At 35.0% G+C, this 13146-nt stretch overlaps 1 protein-coding gene across 10 annotated transcripts in view; it reads right to left on the bottom strand.

Annotated features, from left to right (window-relative positions):
• Nucleotides 1–13146, bottom strand: part of CDH18 (cadherin 18) — a 487356-nt gene that overhangs the window by 25006 nt on the left and 449204 nt on the right. For all 10 annotated transcript variants that reach the window (XM_027668439.1, XM_027668449.1, XM_027668440.1 and 7 more), the window contains one exon: nt 2431–2552. In XM_027668439.1, coding sequence (XP_027524240.1) covers nt 2431–2552 — 122 coding nt within the window. The remainder of the gene's footprint in view (nt 1–2430; nt 2553–13146) is intronic.

The raw sequence follows: 13146 nt of genomic DNA, 5'->3' as shown, positions 1-13146 counted from the left end.
TAAGATCTGTGCACTTTTGCGTTTTGTTTTTTTGTATAGTGTAATAGTGTCACAATTTTTCTGAAACCTTTTTGTACAATGCAAACAAAAAATAGTGCATGTCATGTATGTCCTCTTAGTTTAAGCATACAACACCAAGCTGGTCCAGCCTTTGACATTAAAGGACTACTTGTAGAGTCCCTCATGGTAGCATTAATCTCGGTTGTTAAATTGCAATGTTACAGAAATATGGAGTCATTCTCACTTGCAACAGTAGCTCAGGGAGAAATACGACGCTGGCCCAAATAGGGAGCAAGTGCAATTATACCACTTAAATATCATCTTTTTTTTTTTTAATAAGTTCTAATTCTTCTATATTTGGCTTTATTTGAGGTTTTCAGAAACTATTTTTACTTTCATAAGGATTTAATAAGAGATATTCAGTTAACAGACAGACCGACTTAGATTTTCCAGGGCTTTGAATGAGGTGTCTCAATAAGAGCACTGAAGAAAGCTATGCAGATAGTTATTAGATAGGAGGGAAGGTCCTTGTACACATAATTGCTTAAAAGAAATGGAGTCTCTTCTGTAAGTTATCTATTCCATGAGAAGAGAAAGTCACAGAAATTTCCTGTTTATGTTTGACCATTTGTTGATCAATGTAACAATAAATGTCTTATAGGATACAATTTATTTATACAATAGGTATGATTATCAGCCCATCAAATCTATTTATGACACTGAATTGTTCAAGAATGAAGAAAGAAAGAGCTGACACTAAAGACTTTCCAATACTCAGTAGTCAGACAAAGACAGGTGAAATTAATTATACTTGACATAAAGTCTTAGTTTCATATACATGATGATGATCTCTGAGCTGACTATTACTTTTAATGATATTGGTGTTATGGCAGGCAGCTTTTTGCATTCAGTGCTTACTAGTGGTTAAAAAGCAAAGCCACTGTTAGAAATTGCTATGAAAGTACTATAGAGCAAAGCAGAGATCATCATATACTATGAAGCATAAACTATTATAAGAATTATAAACCACTGCATACCTGCATCTTGAATCTTGATTCTCCCTGAGGGTGAATAGAGAGGAATTGGAGAAAGTTCAAGGGAAGAAAATATGAATGATCAAAAGTCTAGAAGGGTTTTATCATGGCTTGTCCCACTTAAGTAGGACTCTTCAGTTTGGACAAGGGATGGCTAAGGGGCAATGCACTAGAGACTTATGCATGGCACAGCGATAATAAATAGGGATCAACTACACTTTCTCTCTCTCCCTCTCCCTCAACACAAGAACTGGTAAATATCAATGGAATACAGCATGGGAAGATTAAAAAAAAAGAAAAAAAAGAAAAAAGGTTGTAGGTCTTATTGAAGCATGCAGTTAAATTGTAAAAATAAAAGGTAGTAGATATCAAAAGGTTATGCTGGTTGTGGGAAAAGCTAGCCAGATTCATATGCCATGGTTATTAAAGGATTATTAAAAACACAGACACCACATTTGGGTCAGGAAATGATCCACAAGTGACCTGAGACCAGGAAAGTACTTGGGTAAGTATCATACACTCTTGCCACATTCTTATAATGCTCTTTAGGTGTTAGCTTTTGGACATTATTAGAGTGAAGACAACTTTGATCAGGCAATAGTCAGATGAAGTACAGCATTTTTATACCCCATGCTTTAAAATTTAAGAAATATGCCACTATGCATTTATGTACACTGCTTTTAGGGATCTGAGGAAAAAAATGTTATTACTAGTAATATATTCTTCAGGAAAGATATGAGCTCATAATTGAAACATACAACCTGTGCAATAATGCAAAACTAGCATAGTGTGGTGTGTAAAAACTCAATCTACGCAGAAAAGCAAAGACACTTGGTAAAATTGTCAAACCTTGGATACCAGTGAAGTGCACTGATCACAGGAGCAGTGGTTAGAATGTGATTCAGCTATTTACTCTCATTCTAACCCCCCCAATGCTGATAGTTGTGAAAAACTCATTCAACATCTCTTCGAAAATGACCCTGTATAGACAAGGGCAAGCAACATGCAAAAAATGAAGATGTCAGCCATGTTCACCAGCCATTTCAGTGAGCTTTATCTGAAACCTTGCTACTATGTGGCATTTAGATGAGAGATGTTAAATCTGCTTCATTCACTTTGTTCAGGATAGTCAGGCTTGTCAAATTCTATCACTTATCTGACAAGATTAAAGTTTTACTTGCCTTTATGAAAGAGAGTTTGGGTATTTTTTTTTGCAACAACAAGACAAATTTCCTCCCTTCACCCTAATACAATTAAAAAGTTGAATCAAATGTGAAATGCTAAAATGAAATCAAATAGAATTATGACATGTATTCGCCAAATCAAACTTCTGACATGTTACATTAACAAGGTAATTTTTCTTTATGACTGGGACAAAGACAACTGTGAGAGTTACCTGACCAGGCTTTGCATTTTCACAGACGACTACATCATAATCTCTGGCAAGCTCTGGAGGATTGTCATTGACATCCAGTATTCTAACACCAACTGGAACGTGGCTCACCAGTCCAGGATTGTCTGCAAAACACACAAGGGGGTATTAAGACCTTTGAAGTACTCGGTATTCCTTCACATCCTCAATTTAAAGGTGGTTTATCACAGAAATTTTGGTAGTAACATATTAAAAGGTGTTTGCTGTGCTTCACTAACTGTTTTGAAAAAATAGTAAGTAAAAAGAGTGGGAAGCATGGTATGAGTCCTAAGTCACTTAAGTCAAATGTAAGTTATTATCAATTGCTTTGCAATGAATGTGAAAGTGTCATCACAGTATTGAATTAAATCTAATAAAAAAAATATTAAAGTATTTTTTCTTTTCCACAGTTCCTTAAAGAGTTGATAAAATAAAATACAAACATAATAAAAAAATACAAATGCGTAAGCCTCTCCCAAACTTGAGTTCTAAATTTTCAAGTTATTACACTAATTCTCAAAATAGTTTTTGCAGGAAGAAAACAATGTCTAAGTACCAGTGTCTTAGTCTGTGATCTGTACTTTAATGAGAGCTCATCTTCAGAAAGATTTCACCCTAGTACAATAAATAGAATCCTTTCAATGAGAAAACACTTTACATGACGACAAAATGGAAAAAAGCCCAACAATTCTTTTCAATCCATAATACCCTTGGTCTTACTTCTAAGTAACAAGGTAATTTTATTTTATTGAAAGAATTATGTGTTTAAACTTTTTTATAATTAACTAATATACACCTTCTGAAGTCCATATATCAATCAATTAGATGACAAACTTCATCTTCCATTAACCAGTTAAATGAGACTATCAGTAGAAGACAGTAAAGTCAATCTTTCAAATGCAATAAAATGGGGTATTACAAACTGACATATTAAAAGTTCACGTCCCTGTGAGTGTTCATGAAAAGCAAAGGCAAAAAAAAAAGAGAAACATTAGTAGTCTAAACCTCATTCTCCTTTGTTATTTTGGTTGTAATTAATCCAAACCATGTTTCTGTCAAAGAGGGTCATTTGTAAAATGCTTTATTTTAGTCAAACCTTTAATGATCTCTGCTCAGAATTCTGGAAAGCATTGATTGGACATATACTTGGCTTCAAAGTGATCAGTGATGTAGGCTGACAATGAAAGAATATTTGAGAATGTTGAAGTTTCTTTTGTGAAATGGAGAGATCTATTTCTATCTTCCCTGTTTTCACATGGGATAGTGGCCAAAGCATCTAGGGCTTAGAAGTTCTCTTCAGATTTTTCACATTCTCTTTTTAACTAATAGGTCTACATTCACCTTATGATTTTTCTTCACTTTTGGAACTTAGTCAATTATCCCTGTAAAATGGGAATTGAAAGGAGATCAAAAAAGTCAACAGAAGACTTGACAGGTAACAGAGGAACCTCTATTCCCAATTAACATTAACGTTAGAAGTCAGAAGAATACACTCAGAAGACATTTATAGACTTGTAAATTCTATTTTCTTGCTGAAATTTTCCTTAAATATTCTTATTTTCAGCTTTACCCTGAACCTATGAATGTCTTTGTAAGAGGTAAACTAAGAGACTAAAACGGGCTATCTCAATTGTGTTCATGCAAGATGGAGGGTTTCTATTGTTATACAGAAAACACCTTTAGTGGAAAACTTTGAGGAATGTTAAAATGCTGGGGATATGTGAAGTGAAGGTGAGAAAGAATGACTCTTTGCTGTCCACTAAGTGTCTGGGAGAAGGGAACCATTTATCTACTGAAGGAATCAATCTTCTCTCCAAGAGACTCTTTGCAGTATGATTATTAACACAAAAGATGTTTGTTTCTTTCCTGAAGATAGGTCAAGAAACTGTGTAGAATAGCATAAGCAGTAGAGATTTAATATTTCTTACTGCTCTCTTAAATATAGCTTACAACAGATTTAGGTAACTTCTTTTATCAACATCATCAGACAATGCAATTACAAAAATCCTGTGATTACAACTACAGAACATGGTGTCTAGGGCTAAAAGAAACTTTGATTTTGATGATTTGTTGAGGAGGTTGTCACACATAATTTGTGTGGTATGTGAATTAGTCATATAAATGAAAGGAAGGACACAATGCACATAAAGAAAGAGCACACAAAAGCATAGAAAGGAGATAAAAGGCGGAGATCATAGTAAAGGGTTAAAGAGGAACAAATCCATTTTGGAGGGTATTCAAAACTATAATGAAGAATTTGAGGATTTTAATACTAAAGAAAACTCAAACGAGTTTTAGCCAGAAGCCAAAAAAGGTTGTGATTATCAGGTAATCATAGGATCACTGAAAAAATCTTAGTTGAAAGGGACTTCTGGAGGTCTGAGTTTCCAGCTCAAAGCAGTGCCATCTTCAAAAGTATAAGGGGATATAATACATCTAAGATGAAGAGAGCAAAAAATCTGGAAGAGGACAGGGTAGAGGGTACCAGAGAAAGAGGACTGCTCTTTAGGTCTGGCATGTTTGAATAGTTACTGTGGAAGGAAAAATCAAGCTTTTTAGTCCAGTGTGCAGCAAAAGGGTTAATTTTTTTTTTTTTTTTTTTACAGGGTAGCAGACCTCTTTGTTCCACCTTAAAGGTGTCCTCTTGTATGCCAGTCACTACTACCCAGACCAGTCTTACTCTAGTCGGTTAGATTTGCAGTATTTTCACAGAGATATTTTATGGAGATTCAGAAAGTTTACCTTTATTTATTCTGCAGCTGCTTTTCAGTACAAAGAATTTATGAATATCTCACCAGTTTGAAAGAGTTCTTAATTCACAAAGTATTATTAGTATCTCTCTGGAAAGAGTTACCTCATGGGATCACTGACATTTGCAGGCAAATTTCCATACTGACAGCCTACTCACTACAAAATGCTAATAAGGACAGTATTAACACCACTTACAAAAACAGTCTGGAAGATTGTGCATGTAACATAGATTTTGCATGCAAGATGACAGAAGAGTTTATAATGGGGGAAGAGAATGAGAATGAACTGAAGCACACACAAGCTTTTTTTCTTTTTTAATTTTTCTTCTAAGGTTTGCTTTAGGGAATCAATATAACCTACAATCTTTTTCAGGTATACAATTCACCTGTGATCTCCAAACCACTCTAAGAACTGGCCCTTTTAATAGTACATTTTTGTTAATTAGACAAATTTCTTGCAGCAGTTTGGCAGATTTCCAGTTTTAAGATAATCAGTGCTGACATAGATTTCAGGCCTGCACATTATAAAACATTCTGTGTCCTATTAGCATTATGCCTCTAGAGTAGATTTTTCAAAGTGAATGCTCCCTGTTTTAAGGAGTAACTGAAGCAGAAACATTGCTCTGATTCACCTATGCTAGATACTTGCTTTCTTATGCTTGAGTCTTTTCCCAGAATAGATATTTTCCCAGAATACTAAATATCTGTAAAGTGAATCAATTTCATTATCAGATCCTCCACTGGTAAGTCCACTCTAAATTTACAGAAGACCCTATCAACAGCCAGTCTGAAGCCTTGAATCTTCTCTTTCATTAGTTTCTGCGGGGCTGACTTTAAAATCCATATTTAAGAAGAAAGCTTTTTAATATAGCTACTGCTGTCTGATACTTCCTTTTCATTAACAAAATTCCCATGGGCTTTATGAAAATAAATTCTACCTGAATGACTCTCAGAATAGAAGTCCTGAGATGAACAGTCTTTTGTGGTTTTGTTTATTTGCTTTTTGTCTGTTTCATTTTCTAGTTTTTTTTGTTATTGTGATTTTTTGGTTTGGTTTGGTTTTTTTCCTAGACTGGTAAACAGTTATGAACTGTTTAACTATAGTATATAAATCCCATTTTGACATCTTTCCAAGACCTTACGAAGCAAACCAATACACAGGAAATTACCAACTAACTATCTATACCCTTACTTTTTAAAGAAAAGTATAAAGGGCTCATCACATTTCTCTAATAAAGATTAGTTTTAACAGATGAGAATAATAAACACAGATCTAGGAAGGATAAAACAAACTACTAAAGCAGAGCTAAAGTGGTGAAAATGTCTAATATATAAGTGACTGTAGCAATATTCAGAAAATACTGGGTTTAATTCAGGATGCTGTATATGTGATAAACTAAATTTTCTGGAAAGTTGAAAATTATGCATAATTTAGTAATAAGTGTAATTTTCTAGTCTGCTTTTTTCAGCTAGTGAGTACTTCTAAATACTGTTGCCTGTAGTTGGCTAGAAAATGTTTTTATTTTTTGCTTGTAGCAAAATTTAACTTTTCACTGATGAACACACACCTGAAGGCACTGCTCACTTCTCTTAAGTCATGTTTGTAGTGATAGAAGAGGCAGCTACAGGAGCAATAGTAATGATTATAGCACTGCAGCAGACTGAAAATATTTAGAGCTCTCAAGCTGGAAAACCCTCTGCCTTAATGTAAGCAAAATTCTGCATCTCATAGACAACGTTAATCAGTGTACCACAAAATATACTGGTTCTGTGGCCAAAAATGTCTGTTTTGAGACTCTGTTACTGATTTACAAAGCCTCAAACAGGGAAATAAATGCCACGTGATCCCAAAATCTATCCCCTCTTTGGGACCCACCTTGGTAACCAAAAAAACCATAGCCTACATCACCTTCAGATGACAATATAGGAATATCTTCATCGTAGCTTTCCCCAAAGAAACAGAGAAGAAAATCCAGCATGCCTAGAAGCCAATGACCAAACCAACATAAACAGAGAATAAGCACCAAAATTGGAATTGGAAGCATCACTTCTTGAACTAGCTGCCTTTCAACAACTATTGGATTTTTTTAATAGTTTTGTGTAGGCTTTCCTTATCACATTGATTAGTACATTTTAAAGAGTGGCAGATACTGCTATATCCACGCAGTTTTTAAACACTTCCAGGGACAGTGACTCCACTGCTTTCCTGGGCAGCCTGTTCCAATGCTGGACCACCCTATCAGTGAAGAAACTTTTCCTAATATCCAGATTAAACAACTTAAAACTATATCCTTTTGTCCTATTGCTTGTTACTTTGGAGAAGAGATCAACCCTCATCTTGCTGTGACCTCTTTTCAGGTAGTTGTAGAACGCAGTGACAGCTCTCCTGAGTCTCCTTTTCTTCAGATTAAACTGTTGGACTCAGTGATCTTAGAAGTCTTTTACAAACAATGATTCTATGAATTCATATTGTTGTGAATGATATCCAATTTGTCACTACTCCATGACAAATACAGTCTTAAAACTCAGACCTTGTAGTTTTTAAAATCTACTTTAATCTTTTAATTGATTTCATATTTAGGGAAATATTTTTGTGGCAGATTCTGTTTCTTGGAAAAATAAGGTAAATATTACCAATACCAAAACTCTTTCTGAAACTGAGCTAGCAGGTAGAATGTAAGTGAGGTAAAAGACAAAGGATGAATGTGATTTTTTCCTGGTGAAGGTCGGGTTTATGATAACAACATTATTTCTGCTTCTGTAATGTACCTAATAGAGTTAGTAACAAATGTAGCAAAACAATACATTCTACATGTATGCAACAGTATTTCCCTGTAATGATGTTAAAAAATTGAGTGAATTTCACGACTTAAGTTTAGTCTCTATTGTTAAAAAAAAGCTTTTAGTTTTGAAGAAAAAAATTGACATAAAAAATCACAAGGACATCTTTTTATTTATTGTAAGAAAAAGATTCACTTCAAAGAAAAACTGAGACAGAAATCTAGGAACAAACTTAGTGGTATTAAACAATCATCTAATTCTACACAAGACACAGAGTGTTAGCAGATTATAACGCTGTAATTAGATTACTTTTGTAAAGATACTGAAAAGGGAAAATTTTCTAAAAATTAATTATTTGACAGAAGGTATTAGAGTTACTCTTGATTATGTGGAGAAAATTAAAATTAGAAAATAAATTTTCAAAAATTCTTGTTGTTTTCTAATTTTTTCAGTGTTGTAGGCCAGGAAGCTATTACTCCATAGACTTATTTCCTTCAGGCAATGCATATGTTGTTTTCACAAGTTTCAAAATAAACAGAAATTAATTGTGCACTTTTGTCTTTTGATTTTACTTCTTGTAATATAAATCAATGTGCCTCTTAATAGCATTAACAGGGACACTATTTATACTTTACATTTCCACTCTAGCTTCAGTTCTCCTTCTTCATATGAGAGTCTCAATATATTACCAGGAGTAATATATTTTAATATCCTACCAAAATCTCAGTAATGTCTTTTCAGCTACAATGCAACCATAAAATGTGAAAAATAACTGTCAGCTTCTTCTGATGATTTGCTGTTCGTCAATGGCAATATGAGTTGGCAATATTCCTGTGTTCCTAAAGAAAAGATATAACTGCACCTCACTATGATTATATACTTCATCTGTTTATTTAATGTAATTATAGGACTTTCACTATTCTACTCATTCAACATGTCAAGGGGTTTTATATTTCACTGCTGAAAATTAATATTTGTCTTTATGCATCCTATTTTCATCTGAATTGTGTAACTATATCTTTCTGTTATTGTTTTTATCAACACTGATTAAAAAACTGCTTATGTTATAATTAGAAAATGCACTTTAATGCTTTTTACTCTAATTCTTGCAAACTAACTGTTCCAAACTCTTATTCTTGTGAGCTATCCTGCCTTTTCAAATATTTTATTTCTGAATAGGTTTTGTTGGCACTCTATGAAAATATATCTGAAAGTTATTTTTTTGAATTTTTTTTGTAATGACTGTATTTTTCTGGTATCTTTTCAATAACACATCATAAGGTATTGCATAGTTTGTCAATGAAACACTTCTCTAACTCAACACATTTCTATCTTTTTCCCTGAAGCTAGTATGAAGAACATGCAGGGCATAGTAAATAGACAAGACGTATAAACAAAGACAAATATATTTGCTTTGTTGTTTTTTTTCCGAATCTGTTTTTGTCTAACACTTTGAAGATTTCTGGTGGTTTTTTTTCTGTAAAATCAGTTGCATAATGATGTTTCTTCATTTTTATTTCTAATCTATTACAGTATGAAAGCTTTGTATGTACAGTATCCTTTCACGTGGTCATTTGTCCACTCTTGATAGGATTTTTTTTAAGTCTGGAGGATGTGACAGAACCTGGCAGGAACACTGTTACAGGAACACTGTTATTTCAGTTCTTCTGTTCTCTACAGCCTCTCCACAGCTTACAAATTAGGAATTCTTTATTGACCCTTCAAAGACAAGTTTGTATGCTCATTGTATTTAATTTGGTCTTTTAGGTAAATAGAGGGAAACTATCTGCTTTTCCATTCATAGCATTCTGGAGACACTCAGGAATACCATAACTCCATCACAAAACTATTGATGATCTAGTAAACCCAGAAATCCATTTCACATACTGGTATGCTTAGCAGTTGCATAAGAGAAATGTGTGAAAAATTCCCAAGAGAATCATAGAATCACAGAATCAGTTGGATTGGAAGGGACCTCCAAGATCATCAAGTCCAACCCTTGATCCACTACAGCCATTGTTGCTAGACCATGGTACTAAGTGCCACATCCAGTCTTATCTTAAAATCCTCCAGAGACGGAGAATTCACCACTTCCCTGGACAGCCCATTCCAACGCCTGAGTAAAATCTTTGAAATATAAGCACTTATCTTGCTCTCAAAAATTGTGTTTCTCATTACAAGAACAGTTATTACCCATCTAAATGTCCAGTACTTTATGAATTCCAGCTGTTTTTTGATGTTAGCATCGTCGGAAAGCCATATCTAGAAGCTGGTTTGTTCTGTGTCTACAGATACAGTATAAATTTCAGTACACTGAACACAGTCAGTTCTGTTGTTATAAGTAGTATCTATTCCTTGCAACATTTCTAAACAGAAGTTTCCAGTGAAAGCTATAATCCTCACTTTGATTCTCAGGTCAAGACATTCTCTGATTCCTTCAATCACCTGTGTTTATTTCTCCCTGTGGCTTTTATTCCTTCTTCTTAGCTTCAACAATACTATCATTTGTCTTATTTTCAGCACTTCTTTGAAAAACTTTGAAGTACATGTTTATTTTTCTAATTGAAATTGGTTTTGGAACTGGCTAAAGTCCATCCATTTGCATTCACTGCCCCTTTCTCTTGCAATTACTGTGATTTGGGGTTTTGCTGCTATTGTTGCTTTTGCTTTTGTTATCAGCACTAATATATGGCTGAAAGAAACCCTCATGGAATCACCTACAATTATTTTTAAAATCACCTGTTTTCTTTGAGAATACATCACAATTTGTTGTCTTTTCCACATTCAAAACAGAGTTCCCAATATCAGAAAATCATAGAATCGTTGGATTTGGAAGGCACCTCCATAGATCAGCAAGTTCAAGTCCTCTGCTCAAAGCCGGATCAACTAGTGTACATTGCTCTGAGCTATGTCTAGTTGGGTTTTGAATATCTCCAAGAGCGTAGAATCCACAACCTCTCTAGGTGACCTGTCCCAAATTCTGACCAATTCCACAGTAAAACCATTTTCCTTATTCATTTAAATGGAATTTTCTGTGTTTCAATTTATTGCCTCCTGTCATTTCACTGGATACTACTCAGATAAGTCTTTCCTCATATTGATTAACAGTTATTTAAACACACTTATAAGATCCTTCTGAGCCTTCTTATCTCCAGGATGAACAGTCCCAGCTTTTTCAGCCTCTCCGCTTATGAGAGATAGTCCAATCTTTAATGATTTCATACCCCTTCACTGGATATAGTGCAATATATCCATGTCTGTTTTGTACTGGGGAGCCCAGATCTCGACCCAGCATTCCACACATGGCCTCATCAGTGCTGTACAGAGGGGAAAGATCACCTCTCTCAACCTGCTGACAACACTCTCACACAGTGCAGAATGCCATTGGCCTTTTCTGTTGCAAGGGCATATTGCTGGCTCATGTTCAGCCTTCATTCACCAGCACATCCACGTCCTTCTTTCAAAAGCTGCTCTACAGAGAGTTGGCACTGCAAGCGGACTGGTGTACAGTATTATTCCTCTCCAGATGCTAGACTTTGCATTTCCTGTTATTAAACTTCACGAGATTTCCTGTTCACCCATTTCTCCAGCCTGTTGAGATCCTTCTGGTTGGCACCACAACAGACTGGTGAATCAGGCATCACGCCAGTTTTGTGTTGATGTCTCAGAGCTTTTTGGATTTTTTAACTTTTGTAGATTTTAGAAGTAGTTGTGTAGTAAATGTAGATATTAATATAGCTGTATTATATCCCTTATGCTCTAGCATAATGTTTACACATACCCAATCCTATTATCCCATTTCATATCAATCCCTCTAAATTCTATTAGTGTGTTTAGTCTTCTTTTCAAGGTAGAATTGCAGAAAAACCTGGATCAGAAGATATCACACAGACACAGCTACCTTCAAGCCCAGAACTTTGGAGGAGCTCCAAGGACTATACGCGTTGCGAAGAAGATGAGGAAGAAGGGGTCCCAAAGACCCCAAACCCAGTTCCCAAAGGGGCGTGTCAGGGGGCAGAACTGGGCAGAACCGCAAGGTGGATAAATCTGGGATTGAATGGACCTTATTACAGAATCATAGAACCACTGTCTGGGTGGGCGTGCATCATGTGTATTCCCCCGGCCTGTAGGTTGATTAAAGAACCTACTCTCTTTGTCTTATACACTAAATTGGCCTGGAGTTTTTTTTTTCTGCGGTCTCTTAAGGCAACAGTGTCATATGCAAACTGGCTGACAGTGCACTCTGTTCCACGAATGAAGCCATTAATGAAGAGATTAAACAGTATTGTATCCTGTATCAGACACTGGGAGTACTTCCTAGTGACTGGCCTTCAGCTGCTGGTCACAGCCCTTTGAACCTGCCATTTCAGACAATTTTCAATCCATGTCGCCTTTCATTTATCTAGCCTACACTTCTGTGATTCTTACAAGAATCTCTCTCCATCTTCCTTAATTCTTAGCATCTAGGAATGTTATTTTGGAATTTGAATCACTTTCTATCATTAAGTGACATCATAACAAAGAATTCTAATTGACAAATCCTACACCAATCCCTAAAATAGCTCAGCCTTAACTTCTTCCACTTCCAAAGGGGCAGCCATTTACTATGACTGTATTTCTTTCCTCTAAACAAGTCTTTCATCTGTTATATTTTCTTATTTTCATTACTCTTGCCAAAGATTTGTTCAAAAACCTTTACTAGAGCCATAGAAATTCTATCTCCTCTCTCTTTCAAATAGACTTATGTAATTTTTTCCAAAGAATTCTAAAAAGACAATGAAAAGCCAGTGAATAATTCTATGTGAAAATGTATTTTAAAATACTACTACTCCTACTCCTCCTTCCCCCTGCCCCAGACATAGTCTGTAGATCTTACAATAAAAAATACAGTATTCCTTAATCATCTTATTCTCTAATACCATAAGTAGATTACAGGAAGTACCAGTACTGAAACAATCAAAGCAAGAACTTCTAGACACCAAAATCCCACTCTTCCTCACTGTATACTGCTGTTTAAGAACAATGCATGTTAAAGAAAAAAAGGATTGCCCATCCATTCTTATAGTAAGGAACTCTGGTGTGCTTTAAGAAGTAGAAGCATAAACAGAAAAAATCACTGATTATTGTATCAGCATTACTCCCACAGATGAAAGTGGTAGAACTTCCACTG

This window comes from Corapipo altera, unplaced genomic scaffold (assembly GCF_003945725.1).
Source record: "Corapipo altera isolate COAL_440 unplaced genomic scaffold, ASM394572v1 184, whole genome shotgun sequence".
Classification (NCBI taxonomy): domain Eukaryota; kingdom Metazoa; phylum Chordata; class Aves; order Passeriformes; family Pipridae; genus Corapipo; species Corapipo altera.
The sequence above is the reverse complement of the archived record's forward strand: the minus strand, read 5'-3'. Positions and strand labels throughout refer to the sequence as shown.